The sequence below is a fragment of the Danaus plexippus genome (assembly GCF_018135715.1).
Source record: "Danaus plexippus chromosome 3 unlocalized genomic scaffold, MEX_DaPlex mxdp_25, whole genome shotgun sequence".
In the NCBI taxonomy this organism is placed as follows: Eukaryota; Metazoa; Arthropoda; class Insecta; order Lepidoptera; family Nymphalidae; genus Danaus; species Danaus plexippus.
Genome location: NW_026869844.1, coordinates 974,310 through 995,044, shown reverse-complemented (window position 1 = coordinate 995,044; position 20,735 = coordinate 974,310). Strand labels below are relative to the sequence as shown.

General features: G+C 35.0%; 3 protein-coding genes and 1 non-coding gene across 5 annotated transcripts; 1 reads left to right on the top strand and 3 right to left on the bottom strand.

Moving 5' to 3' along the window:
- Positions 1-170: 170 nt before the first annotated feature.
- Positions 171-1,367, bottom strand: LOC116768012 (uncharacterized). Of its 2 annotated transcripts, XM_032658639.2 has the most exons (3): positions 1,112-1,367; positions 503-1,013; positions 171-424 (listed from the first exon to the last, which is right to left on the bottom strand). In XM_032658639.2, exons 1-3 carry the CDS (start codon positions 1,157-1,159, stop codon positions 213-215), a joined length of 771 nt encoding a protein of 256 aa, XP_032514530.2. In that variant the 5' UTR covers positions 1,160-1,367; the 3' UTR covers positions 171-212. The 2 variants fall into 2 exon arrangements, with proteins under 2 accessions (XP_032514530.2, XP_032514522.2); XM_032658631.2 differs by having other exon boundaries at positions 171-1,013; positions 1,112-1,365.
- Positions 1,368-1,484: 117 nt separating this feature from the next.
- On the top strand, positions 1,485-11,566 carry LOC116766007 (probable multidrug resistance-associated protein lethal(2)03659). Its single transcript, XM_032655662.2, has 29 exons — positions 1,485-1,628; positions 1,926-2,020; positions 2,134-2,287; positions 2,372-2,443; positions 2,523-2,724; positions 2,789-2,926; positions 2,999-3,083; positions 3,153-3,309; positions 3,391-3,604; positions 3,723-3,858; positions 3,939-4,022; positions 4,112-4,215; positions 4,304-4,460; positions 4,647-4,843; positions 5,055-5,137; positions 5,265-5,388; positions 5,463-5,621; positions 5,793-5,959; positions 6,054-6,233; positions 6,306-6,453; positions 6,553-6,703; positions 7,266-7,493; positions 8,002-8,156; positions 8,229-8,363; positions 8,435-8,590; positions 9,170-9,290; positions 9,426-9,664; positions 10,976-11,116; positions 11,476-11,566. Exons 1-29 carry the CDS (start codon positions 1,552-1,554, stop codon positions 11,509-11,511), a joined length of 4,095 nt encoding a protein of 1,364 aa, XP_032511553.2. The 5' UTR covers positions 1,485-1,551; the 3' UTR covers positions 11,512-11,566.
- On the bottom strand, positions 11,502-20,579 carry LOC116766014 (exocyst complex component 2). The gene is made up of 17 exons (XM_032655672.2): positions 20,354-20,579; positions 20,116-20,268; positions 19,841-20,033; positions 19,641-19,752; positions 19,302-19,461; positions 18,206-18,420; positions 18,017-18,132; positions 17,645-17,781; positions 17,215-17,393; positions 16,688-16,867; positions 15,986-16,138; positions 14,984-15,178; positions 14,166-14,311; positions 13,561-13,792; positions 12,182-12,366; positions 12,024-12,083; positions 11,502-11,707 (listed from the first exon to the last, which is right to left on the bottom strand). Exons 1-17 carry the CDS (start codon positions 20,460-20,462, stop codon positions 11,623-11,625), a joined length of 2,610 nt encoding a protein of 869 aa, XP_032511563.2. The 5' UTR covers positions 20,463-20,579; the 3' UTR covers positions 11,502-11,622.
- Positions 12,935-13,073, bottom strand: LOC116770701 (U4 spliceosomal RNA). The gene has a single exon (XR_004353543.1). It is a non-coding gene; the product is annotated as a U4 spliceosomal RNA (small nuclear RNA).
- Positions 20,580-20,735: the final 156 nt, after the last annotated feature.

Here is a 20,735-nt window from a genome sequence, read left to right as displayed (position 1 = left end):
TGTTTTGACATGTGTCAAAAAAATTTGTGTGGATTCCAGTTCCTTAAGTCATTAATTAGAAACGCCACTAACTAAGAGAGAGAGAAGTCATTTATTATACAAATTGAGCTATTCTTTCACTCAGGAATTTTAAATAATATTAAATAAAATTTTGAGCTTCATTTATTAAAAGAAGTAAATCACAATTTTTTTTTGAGGGTTTCATCAATACCTTAATTTCCGAGTCCAACTCCTAGAACATTTTGACCCCCTACGGCCAAATTCGCGACATTTCCATCTTTATTAGGATTAAGAACTTGAAGATTAACTAAATCTTCATTACGATCATTGCTCATTTGTGTGGCAACTTGCTTTCCACTACCGTTGGTTTCTCCTATACCACCCAAACCGACTCCAACAACATTTTGCTTTCCAATACTGACAGCTGCAACATTATTTGGCTGCTTAGAATCAAGTAGTGAGACATTTAATAAATCGTCCGAAGATGTAGCAGTAGATCTACCAGAAGAATTTGGTTCATTTCCTTTGACATTTCGGTGTGCAGTTTGATAGGAATTATCATTTTGATTTTTTGTACCTAATCCGACTCCAAGCACATGATGATTGGAAAGGTCCAGATCCAAAACATTATTTTTCCTTTTAGAATTAAGTAAATCAAGATTAACTAGACCTTCGTTTAAATGGTCATTATCACCATTACTTGGATAAGCAGCTCCTCCAGCTCCAGATTTATCAGAGGATAAAGAGGGTGTTACTGAATGAGGGCACTGACAATGGTTCTGAATCCTATGTGTAGTGGCATATATTAATGCGTTGACTAATTTCATAATTATTTCTTCGGCGTTAAAAACCGTCTGCACCGCGGGTACTTCTTTCTCTGGTTCTTTGTCATCGAGAATCTTTGCTAGTGTTACAAAAGAAACTAGATCGTCGCACGTAAAACTACACGAGTCTCTCGAACGAGGCGACGGCATGCTATGAGACCGTTTATGAAACGGATGTCCGTGGGAAACCTAAGAAAACATATAATGTTCATAAAATTCCAACACACATTTTTACTGATATTATTAGTAAAAATACAAGGACTATCTTATTTCATTTAAATACTCACCCCACTATATACGGCAACAATAAATGTTATTATAACTAGTTTCCGCATATTTTTTTTTTACGCTTTTAATTCGTTTATGCCCTTATATAGGCTCGAGTCACAAGCCATTGCGACATGTCCACGATTGTCGCACTCAATAATATTTAACACCTGCAATATGTGTTTTATCTTGTTAATTTAAAATATGAATAAACAAAGAAATTCCAATTATAAGTATAAAATGGTAATTTTATAAATTAATTAATTAATTTACAGATAATATATTAAGGAATAATAAAAATATTATGTTCATGTTATAGGGATTTTTTTGATCCATAGCTTTTGTAACAAAAAAAAAAATTACTCATAAATTATAATGCATGACCAATGTGATGATATGATATTTATGTTAAATTTTTATAAACAACTTCAAGCGCCTGAAACGACTTATATTTATAAAAATGGATACAGGTCCGAAACAGAAAAGAAAGATTAATCCCAGATACAAAGCAAACCTCTTTTCAAAACTAACTTTTGGGTGAGAAGACTTAATGTCGATCGTTTGTTTGGATGCCTTAAACCTTTATTGCGAACGATTTTCTTCCTAACATTTCATATTATATACACTGTGTTGAGTTTTATAAATATATTTATTTATTGTAGATTCTCCTCACTTTGTAGATTTTTTTTTCTTATTCTTTTAATGCTTTCCTCAAATGTTTGCATCTAAAATAACAAGACGTTATCTTTAAAGAATGTACTGCATTTTATATGGACCTAATATATCCCACTGTTATGTTTATTTGTAAGAAGACAAAAAAAAAAATGTTTTCAGATGGACCTTAGAGACATTTATGCTTGGTTACAGCCGTGATATTCTGGAAAACGATCTGTATGCCCCCTTACCAGAACATCGATCGGATTTGCTAGGTTAACTGAAATACATTCACTTCTGTTTTCTATTCTAAATATTACAATTAAACTAAATACGATTTAATTTATTAATTTAAATAAATAAAACATATTTTCTGAATTGTAAACAGGAGATGCCATACAAAATGCTTGGGAGCTAGAGGTAGAGAAATCTAGATCTCGCAACAATGAGAGACCAAGTTTAAGAAAGGCATTAATTAAAGTATTTGGTTCAGAGCTCATGTTGTATGGATTAATATTAGCAGCTATGGAATTTTTAATCAGGTTTAACTAATTTATTCCATGAATAAGTTAATTAATATTCGTATCACTCTTTAACAAATATTTTAAATATATCCTCTGTTCTAGGTTGCAGCAGCCGCTCTTTCTAGGTTTACTACTGCGTTACTACAGCCCTATTCAAGAAGCGTCCAATGTCACGTGAGTGCGAATAGTCGATGTCTTATCTCACAATATCTGTGAACAGAACAACTTTATCGTACAATATGTTGGCTTTCAGATCAAATGCAACGTATTTCCTTCGACTTTTTAAATATTATGATGTAACAACCGGAATTTCATACGGAGAGGCTGTTTTTTTCTCATTCGGTGTTATATTTTCGAGTATGATAAACATTATTGTGCAGCATCCGTTCATGATGGGTGTCATGCACATAGGAATGAAAATGCGTGTAGGAATATGTAGTCTTATTTACAGGAAGGTAGGATCTATAAATAAAATTATAATCGACATTTGAACCTAAATAATATGTGTATAATATTTAGGCTTTAAAAGTAAATCTGCAAGCTATGTCTGAGAACAGAGGCGGGCTGGTGGTAAATCTCTTAGCAAACGATGTCAACAGGTTTGATTCAGGCCCTCTATTTATTCATTATCTCTGGATAGGTCCTATGGAAACTTTTGTGAGTGAGACACTTATCAATTATTTAATTTTAGTTAATAAACACTTTAAGTACATTTTTTAAATGTTCTAGCTGATTACATTTTATTTATACCGAGAAATGGGTGTCTCTGCGGTTTACGGCGCGTTAATGGTCGTGGCTGTTGTTCCATTTCAAAGTATGTTTAGCAAAAAATGATGTATAGAAACACCAAAAATATACATATAAAAACTCTTCTGATTTACAGTATTTTTGGGCACCAGAACCTCTTATTATAGGCGGAAAACTGCTTTGAAGTCGGATGAAAGAGTTAGACTTATGGAAGAAATTGTTATGGGTGTTGAGGTCATAAAAATGTACACATGGGAGAAGCCGTTCCGAAAAATTATTGATACTGTGAGGAGGTGAAAACAAATAAACAATACGGTAAAAAAAATATAAAAAAACTTGTAATTATCTCAAAAAAATATTTTTTATTTACACAGACAAGAGGTTTATTTCATTAAGATGACTTCCTACATCCGTGGAGTGATCATGTCGTTTATTATGTTCACCGCTCGGTTCAGTATCTTCATCACGGTGCTGCTGTATGTTCTCTCGGTTAAACGGATCACCGTTGAGAACGTGTTCTTCCTGACCTGCTATTATAACATTTTAAAACAAACTATGACACTCTTCTTTCCCCAAGCTGTTGGACAGGTCAGACTTATTATGGTTTGCAATAAAATTATAATTAGGTTAATTAAATGTCTTCCTAACAGATTTCTAATGCCCCATTAACTGGGTTAAAGAACCCAAAATATATGTGTTTTCTAAGATCGCAGAAATGAATGTGGCTATCCAGAGGATAAATGACTTCTTACTGTCAGAAGAGTGTCACCTACCTCCTAGGGAGCATATTGGTTTTACCAATCAGTTTCAACAAAAACCAAAAAAACACGTAAGGATATCGCGTTAGTATTAACATTATATTTATGTTTTAATTAAGGCAATAAAGTTTTCTTTGAAAATTTATACTGAATGTAACTTGTAGTTAAACCCATAAGTTCACCCGTGAGACAATCGCCAAGAATCGAACCAAGTACATCTGAGACGAACTATCCGAATAATCAAAAAGGTAAACGTAACCACAATTACTATTGCACAAATTGTTCATTTTTCATATGGAACAAGAATTGGTATAATTGATAAAAAACAAAATTGTAGGAGGAGAAATTCATAAAAATAAAGTTGTCGTTAAATTTGACAAAGCCTGCAGCCGTTGGATCAAAACCTCGGAAAAGGATGATGTCGAAGACATATCGTTTGATGTAGGTCACTTTAAAATAAAATTACAGATACGTACCTATATAGAGTACTATATATTATATAGACTAAAAATACCCTTCATGTTTACAGATATACGAAGAATCTCTGACTACCATAGTAGGGTCAGTCGGTTCAGGAAAATCAACACTTTTGTTGATGATGCTCTGTGAACTACCTTGTTCTACAGGAAATGTGGACGTTACAGGAAGCGTCAGCTACGCTAGCCAGGATCCTTGGCTTTTTATTGGTAAGATTGGTTTTCCCCAAACTGATTCCCCTATAATGTGTTTTTTGATTGGGTATATCATGTACCTATCTGATTAGATCAAAAATAACGTAGAAATACGTATGTGATTGAGTTTATGAAATAAAATCCTCGACCAAATACTTTATACTTTTTCTATTCGTGCATAACAAATATTTTTTAATTTAGGATCGGTTCGCCAGAATATTCTATTCGGACAACCATTCATCAAATCCCGATACATGGAAGTGTGCAAGGTTTGCGCCCTCGAAAGGGACATTTCACTGTTTCCTCACGGGGACAAAACGATCGTCGGCGAGCGAGGAGTGTCGCTCAGCGGAGGCCAGCGTGCAAGAATAAATTTAGCTAGGGCAGTTTATAAAGAAGTAAGTACTAAACGGCGATAAGCTGATTGAATTTATATTATAATATATGTATTTTATTATATTACTGAAAGTTATGAGAAAAAATTAGAATAGATTAGGTCAAAAACTCTCGTCTTCATGCTTTTCTATTTTTAACAGAAGGGTTTAATGCTTTTAATGCTCTTTATGCAATCGAAGGTCTTCATAACTTTACATATTTTCATTGTTCAAGGCTGACATTTATTTGTTAGATGATCCATTATCAGCTGTGGATACACAAGTGGCGAGACATATTTTTGAGAACTGTATTAAAAGGTAATCTATTTAACCTGAATATTATCAGTATTCCGATTTTTTTAATATAGATTTTTATTGACAGTACAAGAAATTGTGGTTAAAAATTACTCCGTCCTTATGTCAATATTATTTTCTATCTTTAAAGATATCTGGGTAACAAAACCGTAGTTCTCGTGACACATCAGATTCAATTTATCAAAGCGGTAGATCAAATTGTAATATTAGATAGGGGAAGAGTTGCCGCTGAGGGAAGTTATGAAGATTTGAGTGTAATTATTAAAGATATATTTTAATTGATCTTAAACGGTGATTAGATTGGAATTTAATTACGTAATTTTTGTAGCTGCAAGACTTACCCATCATACAATTGATGAGAGATAAATCGCATGAAATCCGTCAAGAAGACTCGATGACTTCCACACAAAAATCATTGCAACACCCCAGCTCAATCAGTTTAAAGCGATCCCATTGGTCACATTGGTCGATAATATCCAATTACACTGTCAGTATTAATGAGTTTAACTAGTTTATCGTTATGAAATTTAGTCAATAAATCCACATAAAGGTCTGTGTTCTCCAATGAGTTAATTTGCTGAAGACCAGCAAGAGATACAGGGTATGTTACTTTTCCTACCGGCATCACCGGTTGAGGCCCTTCTATAACAATTCGCAGGATCAAAAACAAGAAGCTGAGGCGCAGACAGTCGGCAGAGTGAAGGGATCGGTTTACCAGGAGTACTTTCTCGCTGACGCGGCATGTCCCTTTGTTTCTGCAGTTATTTTGATGTTTTTGTTAGCGCAGTTTTTCGCAAGCGCTAGTGATTTCTGGATTAGTCGATGGTAATATGAACGATGTCTAGTTAAAGCATTATCCATGATACGAAATATTTCTCTCGTTCTATGAAAAGAAACATTATTTTTTACCGATTAACAGGAGTCACGCTGAAGATCATTTAACTGGTGACCAAACTATGGACAATCTGCTGTGGTCTCAGCACGGCTTGAGGCGAAAGGACTTTGCTCTTATATTCGGTATTTTGACAGTAGCCACAGTTGCTGTCGCATTGATTAGGGCATTCCTGTTCTTTTCATTGTGCATGAAATCTTCTATTAAGTTAGTTTTAACAAACCTGTATAATGTATCTACATATTATACGTATATTGAAAAATATTCTTATTCAATCAGATTACATGATCTCATGTTTGAATGTATATCCTTGTCGCCGATGAGTTTCTTCCATCTAAACCCATCGGGGAGGATTTTAAATCGCTTCAGTAAGGACATGGGTTCCGTTGATGAGTTACTACCGCAGGCGATGCTTGATTGTTTTCAGGTAATTCAATAGTCTGCTTGTATGAATAACATTATAAAACATTTAGGGAAAAAATTATGACATAGTTGCAATTGATGGCGTTTATGACACTGATTTTAGATAATGCTGAACTTGCTCGGTGTTATTGTGGTGATATTGATGACGGAAATGGCTCTCCTTGTACCAATCGCTACATGTCTCATTATATTTTACATATTCCGATTGATATACATTCGTACCACCGGTGCGATTAAACGCTTGGAAGGGATAAGTTAGTATCTTAAATTCTTAATAACATTTCAGTGTAGCCAGAATAATTAAAATGATCGAGTATTTACGTTTATAAAGTAATCAAATTCCCAGTCCACCTTAAGGGATGCTAAGGAAAAATTTAGGAGTAGGTATTACTTAAAATACGATCTTTAAAAACAGCAATATTATTTCGTTTAATAACAATTTGCTAATATTTTAAAATTATTTCAATTAATCATGTTTTATTTATAAAAAGTAGAATTTACATATATTATTGAATCGTTTTGTGTTAACTCTGTTTGAAAAGGCTTTGTTTTTTTTCACATATAACTAATAGGTTTATAATGGTGACTGAAATACTACGTGAATACAGTTTTAAATAAAGTAACTTTCGTTGGTTTTAAAAATTAAATACACCAACAATATTCTCTCAAATATTTAAACTCACATAATTGATAATACAATTGGCATTCGAAGATATAATTGAGTAATCTACACATAATATAAATATTATGGAATTAATAAATACGTAGTCTGATTTAGTCCACGTTAAAGATAATTATCCTCAAACAATATTCCAGCTCGCAGTCCCGTGTTTAGCCACGTGAATGCCACGGTCCAAGGTATACCAACAATACGTTCTTTTGGTGCGGGCGCTCTTCTTGCGGGGGAATTTGATCGTCATCAGGATTTACACAGCGCCGCCTGGTACCTCTTCATAACTTGCAGCAGAGCTTTCGGATATTGGCTGGATGTTGTCTGCCTTTTGTTTATAGTCTGTGTGACATTTAGCTGTTTGATGAAAACTGGTTAGTGTTTTTTATTGCTATTTAAAAATAGGAAGTTCTTTTGGATTTTTCATTTAATCGATGACATTCTTCTGCTCAAAATAGAAGAACATTGTCTGTTGCTGTTAGCCTTTTGACTCTGACTTCATTACTGGGGAGAGTGGCCAGTGGTTGGTTCGAAAGGGAATTACCCTTAAAATTGAAGCTCGAAGGAGATTACGGTATATGTCCGACAAACAAGTGCTGAGCCTTCGGCTAGGCGGTCCAATAAGTATTGTAAGACCGTCCTTCGATGGCAGAAGTCCAGAGCGACTAATTTACGTCTATATTTTTTGTCGTTATTTCTAAGTGCATGTCTTTGGGACGTCTCTCGCCTATCTGGCCTATCGACGTTTTTTTGCCGTTGCGATGAATTAAAGAAAGTGTTAAATTTTAGTTTTACCTTAGATTGGGCATATCTATACCTGTACGTACCATTCTGCACGTCAATAATATTATCTCATTAAGTTTTTGTCTGTCATATACTCAGATATCGACGGCAGTAACGTAGGTCTCATCATAACGCAATCTATTTCACTGACCGGAATATTCCAATGGGGTATGAGACAGTCTGCCGAGATGGAGAATCAAATGACTAGCGTTGAGAGAGTCTTGGAATACACAAAACTACCTCTGGAATCTACGGTCAGTACTACAAGTAACCGCTTAAATAGTTTATAAAACTTTCCAATATCCGTAACGAATGTTTATAACTAGGAACCGGACGTGAAACCTCCAAGCGGTTGGCCGACGGACGGTGAGATTCATTTCGACAATCTCAGTCTGAGATATACTCCCGAAGGCAATACAGTCCTCAATAAATTGCAATTCAAGATTTTGCCTCGGGAAAAAGTATAATGACTATATATAATTTATTTGGTCGGTTAATCATTATCAAAAAAAAGTAACTAAGTGCCTCTTAGATAGGAATTGTCGGAAGGACGGGAGCTGGGAAGTCGTCAATAATTCAGGCGTTGTTTAGACTGGCGTATCTAGAAGGGACTATTACAATCGATGGGTTGGATATAGCATCCATTGGTCTCAAGTATTTGAGACAAAAGATTTCTATTATACCGCAAGTGAGAAAATCATAATATTATTTTCATATTATATCGTTTATGAATAATAATTTAAAATAAAACAATAACCATAATTTAAAGTCTAAAGATTAGATTTCAATACATAGACTTATTATTCTATTAGAGGTGACAATGTTTTATTAATAAGGACCTATATGTGATTAAAATGCTACATTCGGGATTGTTGAATAAACGTGCCCTTTGCGGACCGTTATAGTGCAAAAAGGGCTATTAAAATCAAGTCACTCTTTCCGACGATAACTCGGAAAAATAGGAATTTAAAAAAAATGCTCCTTTCTCAAGATGTCGAGAAAAAAATATATTTTTCTAAATGAAACAGAGTTATTATTTGTTAAGACTGTGGGTATATGTCACATAAAAAATAAGTTTTTATGAAATATGACTGTCTTTTACCACGTAGGTATATCAAAATCCCGATTTTTTTTAAGTCCATGTTATATAAACAGTTACATCACAATAAAAGTTTTTGTTCATATAAATAAAATGACGACTTCACGTACTCACCATAATTAATGTTTAGATGAATAACAGAAAGTCTGATACATTATTTGCATACAGGAACCCGTACTGTTCAGTGGTTCTTTAAGAAAAAACTTAGACCCTTTCGACGAGTTCCCAGACGAACTACTACTCGAAGCTTTGGACAAAGTCAAACTTACAACTGCTGAAAATAGATTAGGTAACTAATGAACATATGTTTCGCACAAAAACGCTAAAAACAATAAATATAAGTGTAACTTAATTTCGATTATAATTTATAACCTTCAAGGTCGAAAATTGTTAATCCTAATAAATGTAACTATTTAATACACAGACAGTCTGTACAAACAAGTAGCTGATTCGGGGTCGAACTTCAGCGTCGGGGAGCGACAGCTCGTCTGTCTCGCGAGAGCTATCATCAACAACGACAAGATACTTTTACTGGACGAAGCGACCGCAAACGTCGACGCTCAGACGGACGCGCTCATACAAACAACTATCAGAGAACACTTCAGTGCCTGCACCGTACTAACAGTGGCTCACAGACTCAACACTGTTATAGACTCAGACAAGGTGACATATAGATAGCATATTCCGGAAGTGAAACTTCTAATGCGACTTCCAACAAGGTTGCGTTAAACGTTCAACGTTCCTGGGGAGAGGGAATAGAAAGAGACGGAGCGAGGGTAAATGGGGATCGTTAAGAATCGTAAACAAGGCTTATAAAGTTTGTCTTAAAGAAACAATATGAGTTCACTAAAAAAAATTTTCTATCACTACTTATTTTCATTTCCACATTGCGAAGTTTCACTTCTTCCGCGCAGAGGGACTCCACGCACTATATTTTTTAAACCGTTTCGGAAATTGATAAAGTTTTGGAAGTTTGGTCTTATATTATAATTAACTTAATAGTTAGTAGGCATGATTATTGGGATGGAAATTTATCAGAAGACTAATCTTTATCATATAAATTTTCTTACAGCCGAAGGCTGAAACGTAAACGTTGTAATACCTATTATATAAATGTTTATCCGAAATTTAATATCCACAACATTCAAATAATAATGAGGTTACTTCGTTTGGTTTTATACGGACATATAAATATGGACATTACGCATAGTCCAAAAACATCTTATTTCTTTTTCCATTATCTTTTGTAAGAATTTTAAAGTATAATCTGACTTTTATTGATTATCGTCTAAATGTTTTCATTAACGGATTCCATTAAAGTATTGTACATGACTTTTGTTTATCTAAGAAAGTCATGTAAATATATAGGTGTTAAATTCTTCCTTATTATTTCTATTTCACTTCGTACGGCTGTATGGCATGTATCGTTCAGTATGAGATTTCTCAATATAGTTAATCATTTATTATAATAAACTAGAGAGATATCTGAGATATCATCTGATACGTTCAATCTCAAGTGAACATGACACCAAGTAATAAATAATGATTTCATATAAGGACGTCGGAATTCGATTCAGGGAAAAATTTATGTGTGATTTAAATTGGCGTAAGCGTCAGGCGTCAGCGCCATCTTTGACGTGTGTCACGTGACTCCAAAGTATGGAGTATAGGACAAACAGAGTATAGGACAAACAGAGTATAGGACAAACAGAGTATAGGACAAACAGAGTATAGGACAAACAGAGTATAGGACAAACAGAGTATAGGACAAACAGAGTATAGGACAAACAGAGTATAGGACAAACAGAGTATAGAACAAACAGAGGATAGGACAAACAGAGTATAGGACAAACAGAGTATAGGACAAACAGAGTATAGGACAAACGAATCATATTAAACCCTATATATTATTCTGATATGTATATATGTTCTCTCTATTCTTCTCTCTCTCTCTCTAATCTTCTATTTAACCAGATCTTAGTACTAGACGCGGGTCATTTGATGGAGTTCGACCGTCCGTACATCCTACTACAGAACAAGAAAGGATATTTCAGAAAAATGGTCGCAGAAACGGGAACCGCAATGACGCAGATGTTACACAAAATGGCGAGCGAAGTAATTAGACTGATAGTTTTAATACAAATTATCAACCGACTTCAAAATAGTAGGTTATGTATGAGCATATATGAACATAATCTCTAATAAGTATGTAAGATATAATTTTCATTTGTAACGACGCACCACAAATTGTGCCATCGTTAAGGACAGAGGTAACGGATAGGCAGTAACATTTTGTCCTTAATTCTAAGGAAAAATCTTACATACATTCCAAAGCCGAATCATCCTTAATTTTATATCAAATTATTGTATATATGTACTTTATTATTCATTGATATTAATTATTTTGAAGTCTGTTAAAAATAATAACCACATACTTGTCTTTCTTACATAATAAACCCATTTTTTTTTTTCAGAATTACAACAGAATGAAAGACACAGATACAAAATGATTTTTATTATATAATTTATAACTTATTCTTATATATATTATAACTGGTAATAAATAATTATTTTGAATAAATATTGCGAATGTTTTAATTGTATCTATCATCGAGGGCGGTTCATACGGACTCTATGTTACAGTTCAGACTAGCCAGCTGTAGCTCCATTCGCTTCTTGAAATCACCAATGATTCTTTCCATTCGTCTGAAAACATAGAATTCATTGTAAATCATTGTATCACTAGCACTCAGAAGGAGTGCAAGTGAAGTGAAGTGCAAGGAATGTAATTAGGTACATAACATGTGGTCAATTTTGTTAATTATCTAGTGCTAACCACATTATGTCTTTGAAATTATTGTTTGTGAAGTCCATAACAACTTAAAAATATATATATATATATATATATATATATATATATATATATATATATATTGATCACAAAGAATTGATTCAATGGTATATTGTGGTTAGTACATATATATAAATTAAATATATGTAGGTAATAAATTGTACTTCATACTTTTTCTCTTCCTCCGTCTCCAATGTTGGAATGCTTGCTAAAGTCTCAGCGAGGTAGGTCCTGCGGAATGATAAAACATTAAAACCGCAGTGCTTGATATTTAAATTAAGAACAGCTTATGAAAATATAAATCATTTGCTTTGACAATAAACACTCACTCTGCCTTCCTGGTGAGGTGGTCTCTACAGGCTAGCCTCAGCAGCGTGGTCTCCAGCCTGGCCCTGAAGACTGCAGCGCGGCCAACCGGTCTAGCGCCAGACCAAAGCCTCGCCACCTCCTCACACACAGTCTCACTGATGTCACGCACGTATCGAGAACACGACGAGCCACAGATGCTGTCCACCTGGAAAAATATTGATTATGACTTGATACTGAATTGGGAAAAGAATTAAGAATCATTGCCGGATGGAACTACGGCAGATACTTTCAAGGGCTTTTGAACTGCTGATGGTTTTTAAATACATTTATTATAACTTTCGATTTTAAAAAAGCCTCAATTAATTTTTGTTTTAAATAATTCTAAGTTCTGCGGAATAAATAGAAGTCCACATTTTGTTCGGAACCCGATATGCTATACCGAACTGGAAGTATGAACCTCTATGGAACTTGTGAACTCATCGAAACTATAGTTATCAAACTTTGAAGACGCTTAGAATATAACTTATTGCTGTTCTTGGCATATCTCCATGTAAAAAATATACGTATTATTCAAGATGTGAATTGATAGTATCTACGTCTGGTTAAATGATGAGGTCCTTAATATTTCCTAATCAGTAGTTCTACTACTAAAAATTAATTTATATACATATAGTAAATAAAGTATATATCAGTACGTTAATGAAAATCTAACTCGTATTTATTTCTCTATAGGACAGCTCTGTCGCTATAGAGAGTGTTCAGGGACTTATTTGGCCATCACAGCCTTTCAAAAATTGCCATAGCGGTCGGTGTTTCACGACCACAAGGCGGGGTATTGGTAAAGTTTTCAACTAGCAATAATCGCACCTCGGATTAACCTCATTGGTTACGATATTGCCTCTGCGCAAAGTTAACTGAATCGGCGGCCTTCCTAGCATATGTACATTTTTATTCTAACAAACGATAGCGTGTTTCAGAATACAGCTAACGCCATCCAGTCACTAGATTTGCAACTAAAATTTTTCGGGATATAAAATAGCGTGATTCAGAATACAGCTAACGCCATCTAGGTACTCAATTTGGAACTAGAAAATTCAGAATGTAAAATAGCGTGATTCAGGATACAGGTGATGCCATCTAGTTATTATATATGGAATTAAAAAATTCAGAATTTAAAATAGCGTGATTCAGAATACAGCTGACGCTATCTTGTTAGGACATTGATAAACTGTTAACACAATAATTTGAACTATATATATAACTTATTACATATTACGCCCATTAGAGGGTCATGACATACATGTTCATAAAAAGAGTTCATTAAGTTGAACAATAATAAGTTGATTCGTGTGATACATCGATCTCTTTCTATAGACAGATATTGCCAAAAGTCGCAAACCTCAGCATGGACAGCAATAAGGTTGTTTATGATCTCGTAAACGTATGGCCTGGCGTCGTCTACTATGGCGTCCGGGTGTATGGTATGCCGCCCCATGTACATGCTGGGCTCTATGGTGCCAACAAGGGGATCCCCCTTGTGTTCTAGATATGTCTCCGCGATGCTAGCTTCTAGATTGCTCAGCGCGTCCCTCGTTGCTTGTAGCGCTGCAGTCGGACTTGGAAAATCGAAACTGTAAAATGTGTTTTTTTTTTATATATTTAGGAACGTTTTGTTGAAATTAGTTTTTAATTAAATTATCATAAATATATCACTATTAATTCCATTCATGAATTATCGCATTTTAGGTAGACGGGGTTTTATTGCGATAAAAATTAATTAAGGGAGAAATGTACTATAAAATTAATAATAACAAGATTCATAAGCGTTTATAAGTAAAAAAAATAAGTAAACACCATAAAAAATTTTTTACTATAGATGATTTATATATATAGTAATTTTAAGATAGTCAAGATAGGTCTTGTAAAGCTATATTTGGGATAGGTACTGCAAGCGGCCTAGGAAAAGGTCTAAAAAGTATGTTGTACCCAAAATTTGTTAATCACCTAGTAAATTTTTCAGCAATATTGTTGAGGGTGACCCGTCTAGTGTAAAGGGCGTCTGCGGCCGCCACAAGGAGTTTCTGCTGGGCGCCACGTGACTCCTCTAGAGGCTGGTCCAGTGCTACTGACAGTGACGAACTGTTGAAGTCCTGGAAATTTTGTCATATTATTTACAGACTAAAGCTTGTTTCATGTATAATATGTTAATCTCTTGGATATTTTTCTTGCAATTAGTATTTTATTTATGAAAATAGATTCAGATAAGTAGAAAAAAGTACTCATCAAGAGGGAAAAAATTTAATACCATCAAACCTAATTTAGATATTTTTCTGCATGCCACACTGATCACATACGAGAGGGAAGATAATATTTCTGGTTCGGAAATCTGTTGATTTGACTTTATTTTTGTGAACATAACTAAGTTCTGATCAGTATGTTGTTAAACCAGCAGCTGTGAGTGTGGTGGCAGCTGAGAATTGTCTTTTTATATACTTTAAGGCAAAGAAGTTCATGGGTCAATAACATTGCGATTAAGATGAGAGGAACCCCTAACAGTTAGGTCGGATGAAACAATTTTCACCGAAATTTACTAAAGTGATAACTCCTTTTAACTTATTTTTCTTACTCTCTTTCGGTCATAGTGACAACACGCCGCTCTACTCACATACTTGCTAAATACGACTGACATGACCTTTATCAAGGCAGATTTCGCTTGAAGTCTTCTGGGACGTCATGACTTACCTCAAATACCACATGGCCATGTTCATAGGAGAACATTACATCTACCCTCGACTCGTGTCCCATAGTAATAGCATCCATACCTGATCGTCGTGTTGCAGCGCTATCTCCTGGAGCACAGCGACGTACGCCAGGAGGATTTGTTGGGTATGGGTCCGCAGCACCACCAATGGCTCGCCGCCGTCGACCAGCAGCGCCGACTCGCGCCGGCCGCTCGACAACACGCACTTGTATATAGATGACAGTGCGTCCGTCAAGTACGACTCTAGTAGGTGAGGCTGGGAGTGAGGACAATTCATTTTTAACATCACATTGTTAAAATTTATCGAAGGTTTCTTTTAAACATTAGTGTGGCGAAGTAATTGATTTTTATTCATTAACTTCCCCGCACACTTACAAATGTTGCGCAAAAGGGGACCAACGCTAAGATGTGTTCTGTGCCAGCTAAGAAAAAGTTTCTTTGAAATATAAAGCGTAGACTCGATAGCAAATGCATTTTTACAGTCGAAGGTTGAAAAAATATATATTTTTTATCATTGAAGAACAATGTTGCTATGTTCTGACATCACAATAGGATGATATTGTTTATATTAGTCACAAAGAATCAGATATCTGTGAAATAGGCGTCTCGCTGTTATTCCGAGAGCAGCGTGACGTCACAAAACAGGTACGCCAACTTGACGGAGCTCGAAACGTCCGAAAATTGTAGTGATTGAAATCATTCGTTTCCAGCTTATGTAATATAACTATGCCATGTTTTTGTTACATAATTACTCATAGAATTTATAAAAAAATATTAAAGAAAACATGCATATGCCCTATTTTTATGGCCATACTTACTTCCGTGATCGTAGAATTTAGTAATTCTGACCTGACGCAATTACAGAATACTTTTCGTCTCGTGACATAGTCAATACTCAATAATATTAAATTAGGAAATACATAGATACAAAATTGACAAACAAATAAAACTATTAGGACTGCACCATTTAAGATCCCGCGATTCAGTGGGACATTCATTTATAATTATCTGAAGGATTTTAAGTTAAAGGAATATAATTGATAGATATATATAATATATTTACAAGTTCAGTGATGGCTCCGTAGTCTGAGAATTCTTTTATCTTCCAGGAGTCAGTCTCGGAGAGCGCCTTCACTCTCTTGTGGGCTCGTTGGAGGAACACCGTCATGCCGAACACGCGGTAGTCGAAAACCACCTTCTCCACGATACTCAGGGGCTGGGGTCGAGATTATTGCACATTAACAATATTATACCCGCATCCGATGTGGGGTATTATTTTACTTATTATTTTCCCACTCAAGTAGAGTTTTTTTTTTGGTTAAAATAGTGACGTATGCTATGAAAAAGACCATTTTACTCTAAAAAACGTAAGACAAGTAAAGATATATATATTTTTTTTAATATTACTTCATGAATGCGAAGATCATTTGATATACATACTTTTCATCCTTACCACGAGTCTTCACCGTCATACCACGTACAGACCGTTAAACGTTTTGAATTCAAACACCCACTTCGGTATTGTTTGTGTAGATTTATGTATGAAGATTGAAAACGGTAAACGTGTAGTGTGGCGTTAGAAACTCGAGGTAATTTACACAATAAGATTTGCTGTCATCTCTCATTCTACGCTAGGTATAGACTATAAATAGTTACAGCTCAAGCAGAGACAAATTTCGTAGCTATAGTCACAAGTCGTAAACATTAAGGACTACCCACTCTAATTAATTTGCCATATAAATGCTAATGAAAGATAATTTATCACCTGCGATGGTAAATCTAACTTCAGGAGTGAGTCGTAAGCGTCCCTCAGGCTGCGGAGGTTTGCCAGCAGCCTCGTCCTTAGAACGTCGGCCGCTACCGCAGACCCCGCGCTGGGACCGCTTGACAATAGACACGAACGCATCTGATCTGAGAATACTTCCACAGCGGCTATAATCATCTCCTGGGGAACGTGCGACAAGTTTGTTACAAGCATTAAACGAAACAAATATCCCACCCCCACTGTTCATGCGAATTTGATATCTTTAATTTTGTTATAGTCTGCGCGTGCGCATCTGTAGTCCTACAAAGAAAGAAGCAATCTATAAGATTCGTATGTACGTTAATATGATAATATCATTTAAATTACTGGATGAGCTAACATTTAATGAGGATTATATTAATTTTAATTTATATATAAGACCAGATAAAAATAATGTGTATCACATACAATAAAATACAAAATTCAAACTGTCAATAGCGGCCTTATATATAATAAGAGGTGAGTGGATATCTGGACATAATACTGACCTTTAAAGCGGTGTGTCTCTGCGGGTCGCCGGGCTCGCCCGCCAACTCTCCCGCGAAGTACCGTCTAGCGAGCGGCCACAGCGCGTGCAGTTCCGAGGCCAGGGCTCCGCAGGCCGCCTCGCACCACGCCGACCGCACCGCGCTCCACGGACCCTCCTCGCTCTCCTTACGACGACGACCTGCGATAAGACATCGGACGTTTCGTTTACGTTACACAAGTATGAGGTGCGCTGTAGTCGACTAAGCGAGAAATACGAAGTGGATTACGGTAATGGAACGAGGTCATGTAATAAAAATAGTTTAGCAACCAATGACAGCGCCACCTACCGTCACTGTCGAGTAGCTTCTACCACACTCCTTTCTAACTACCCGTTAATATTTTTATATCTACCCTCACGTTTTTAAATGCATACTTAATGCTTCAACTAGCCTTTTTCATTGGATTCCTGTTCCTCCTTCTGCTTGAAGTGTTCCTTGACCTTACTCATGAGAGCCATGAGGTAATCCTTGCGTGTTGTTATCGCGACCCAAGCGGCGTCACCTTCCCAGTTCAAACTTATAAGGAGTCTGTAAAAATAGTCATATATACGAATACAAAACAAAACAAAAACACATATAGAAGCTTGACTATAGATATCTGATTAAATTAAAATCTTTAGAATTCATTAAATCTACATGAAAGGAAGTATGAATTAAATATTATAATAAATCCCTTAACTGGACAAAAGCTCAATAAATGTATATATATATATGTGATTTGAAGGCAAATACATAATCTTATATGAAAGGTGTTTTACACCACCTTATATATTTCGTCTGCTCTTGAACGTTTATGGGCATAGTCTTCATACGATTGTGTAAATTCTCCTTCAGGTCCTCAATCTTCCTGTCTATTTCGGCGAGTATTTTTTGGAATAACTAAAAAAAAATATTATATTTGAAGGACACATTTGTTATAAGTTATAATTATTTTTTTATTGATACAATATACCTTCACATCGGTGTTGCCGAAGAGGTTCTTGACCCTCGCATAATCATTGACAACGAGGTCGTATTCTTTCTTCCGTATATTCTTGTCTATGGAAGCTGGCAGCTGGAATAGGAACTTGTGACGTGTCAACAAGGACAGAGCCTCGCGTGTCTTATCAGCGTTCTCTTTGCGTGTTAAAATTTCAGAAAATAGTGAATCAGCGAGGGTTATGGATTCTGAAAGCAAATTTTTCATTACATATTAGAATTTTGTCACTGGTAATAAGTTAGCTGATACACATTAAGTCACGTGCTTAAAATTTATGTATTTATTGAGAATTAATATGAAAAAAGACTAAGAGATAGACGGTTTGTCAATAAACAGATAGATCTGGGTACACACAAAGATCTTTCCGGGATAATTGATACATAGCTTAAACAATAATTTTTTATATACAATAAAACATATAATACATAATAAAACAAAATAATTGACATGACCATATGGAAGAACATTTACTTATTTGTTATTAGTTACAAATTGATCACTGTAAAATCTTTAACCACCCGTACAAACCTTAAGACATTTACAATATTTATATTGTCAATTTGAATAAAAACTTCTTGTTATATTACATTTCATTATTTGATACATCTTATACTCTATCTGTATGGAGATACAATATAACTAACTTTAGGCAAAATTCTTAAAAAATACTGCGGTGAACATTTGTTTGTGTCTGCTTTAACTGACTGGGGTATACTAAGAAATTAAACCTTTCATTTTTGTATGATGACCTTTGATTTTAAATTTATTAATCTACACCACTAATCTATAAGTCAGCGGTTCCCAAACTTATTTTGTCTACTGCCCACTTTGAGAATAAATTATTTATAGAAAACCCAGCTTTTTCACCCACTAAAAAAAAAGGTATAACTTGTCTTAGCTAAATGAAATTACAATACACCTCCAACCCCTACCCTCCCCCCCTCCTCAAACAACGCCCATTTTGGTCTGTTGCTGTTTCCCTTAAGGCCTTTAGCACCCACAAGAGGACAATATCACCCACTTTGGGAAAGGCTGCTTTAAGTTATAAAATCTTATAATAGATTTCTACCTTCAATTGCACTCTGCAAGCTCGGCAAGGGTTCTTTGCCATTCTTCCTCTGATCGTCCTCATACATGTTCTTAAGAAGCACCAGTCTATCCAGTTGATCCATTACAGCACCGGTGTTGGCTTTTAGGAAGCTGAGTTGACCTTCCTTCTGACCTTCCACCTGAAACAGAAATAATTTGTTTCAAACAAACAAATTTTATTATAAAAAAATTATTTTACACACACTTTAGTTAAATCCTATTAAAATTAATTTATGTGACATAAAAGTGTGATTGTGAGCATATTTTTAAACTAATTAAGTAATGATATATATTCTTTATTTTTTATTCAGTATAATACCTTTCTCTGCAAAAACACCATTCCAGCCTTCAAGTCCTCAAAAGATGTGTTGCTATGATGTTCCAGAAGATACCAGCCCGGTTGAAAATTCTCATCAGACAGCTTTCCAGATCTGAAAGTTGGTTAAACATCTTAACCAATCTCTAATGAGTATTGTGTGGTTCGTCATTAAATGTTATTAAACAAGTAAATGTTCTAACCCATCAGGAAATAATTCGTTGAGCTCCTCTTCGGGGAACTTGCTATCCTCTCCCTCAGTTGATAGACCTAGGGGATCAGGGGGTGTGTAAGCTGTGGGTGACATTGGTCTTCTTCCCCATGGAAGGGATGGAGGAGCAGCCTCTTCCACCCAAACAGCACTCTCTTTGACTGGGCCAATTGATTCATGGTAACCTGGTATATAATATTGTATATAATGGGATGAAAATAAAATATGCTTTACTTGTCAGGATATTCCAGTATAAAAAATTCAAACCTCTGAATTGTACAGTAGAGGTACCCTCTCCGCCCGACTTTGTAGTGACTATAATATCACCTCTGCCTTTACAAGGTCCAGATCTAGCCACTATTTTGTTTCGACTCTTCCATTCTGCTGATAGCAAACACTCACAACCACAGATTTTCAAACCTGTTTGTACAAGTAAGATTTTTTTAATATATAATTTTTTATTATTAACATGAACACTTAGAAGATTTTTAGTTTACATCCTTACCAATTAAATCAGTAGCGGTGGTACCAAGAAACTCCCCCCGAATAGTCACTCTTGTTCCTGGAGGACCTTCTTTCGGAGAAATACCAGTCACTACAGGTGGTGGACCCATATTAACATAAAAAAAATGTATTTATAGTAACGATTTTTCACTTATTATATTAATATAAATAGAAAAAATTAAACATAAATATTCCAATATTTATTATTCAGTGCTTTGACATTCTTATTAAGCTTGACATTTGACATATGATAATATAAATTTAACATCAATTGATTACTCAAAAAACATTTACATGAAAACGTATATTTTTTTCAAATTAATTATAAATACTTTAAAAGTAAATAACGTAGTCTTTTACACTATGTTTCCTCTTTATAATTA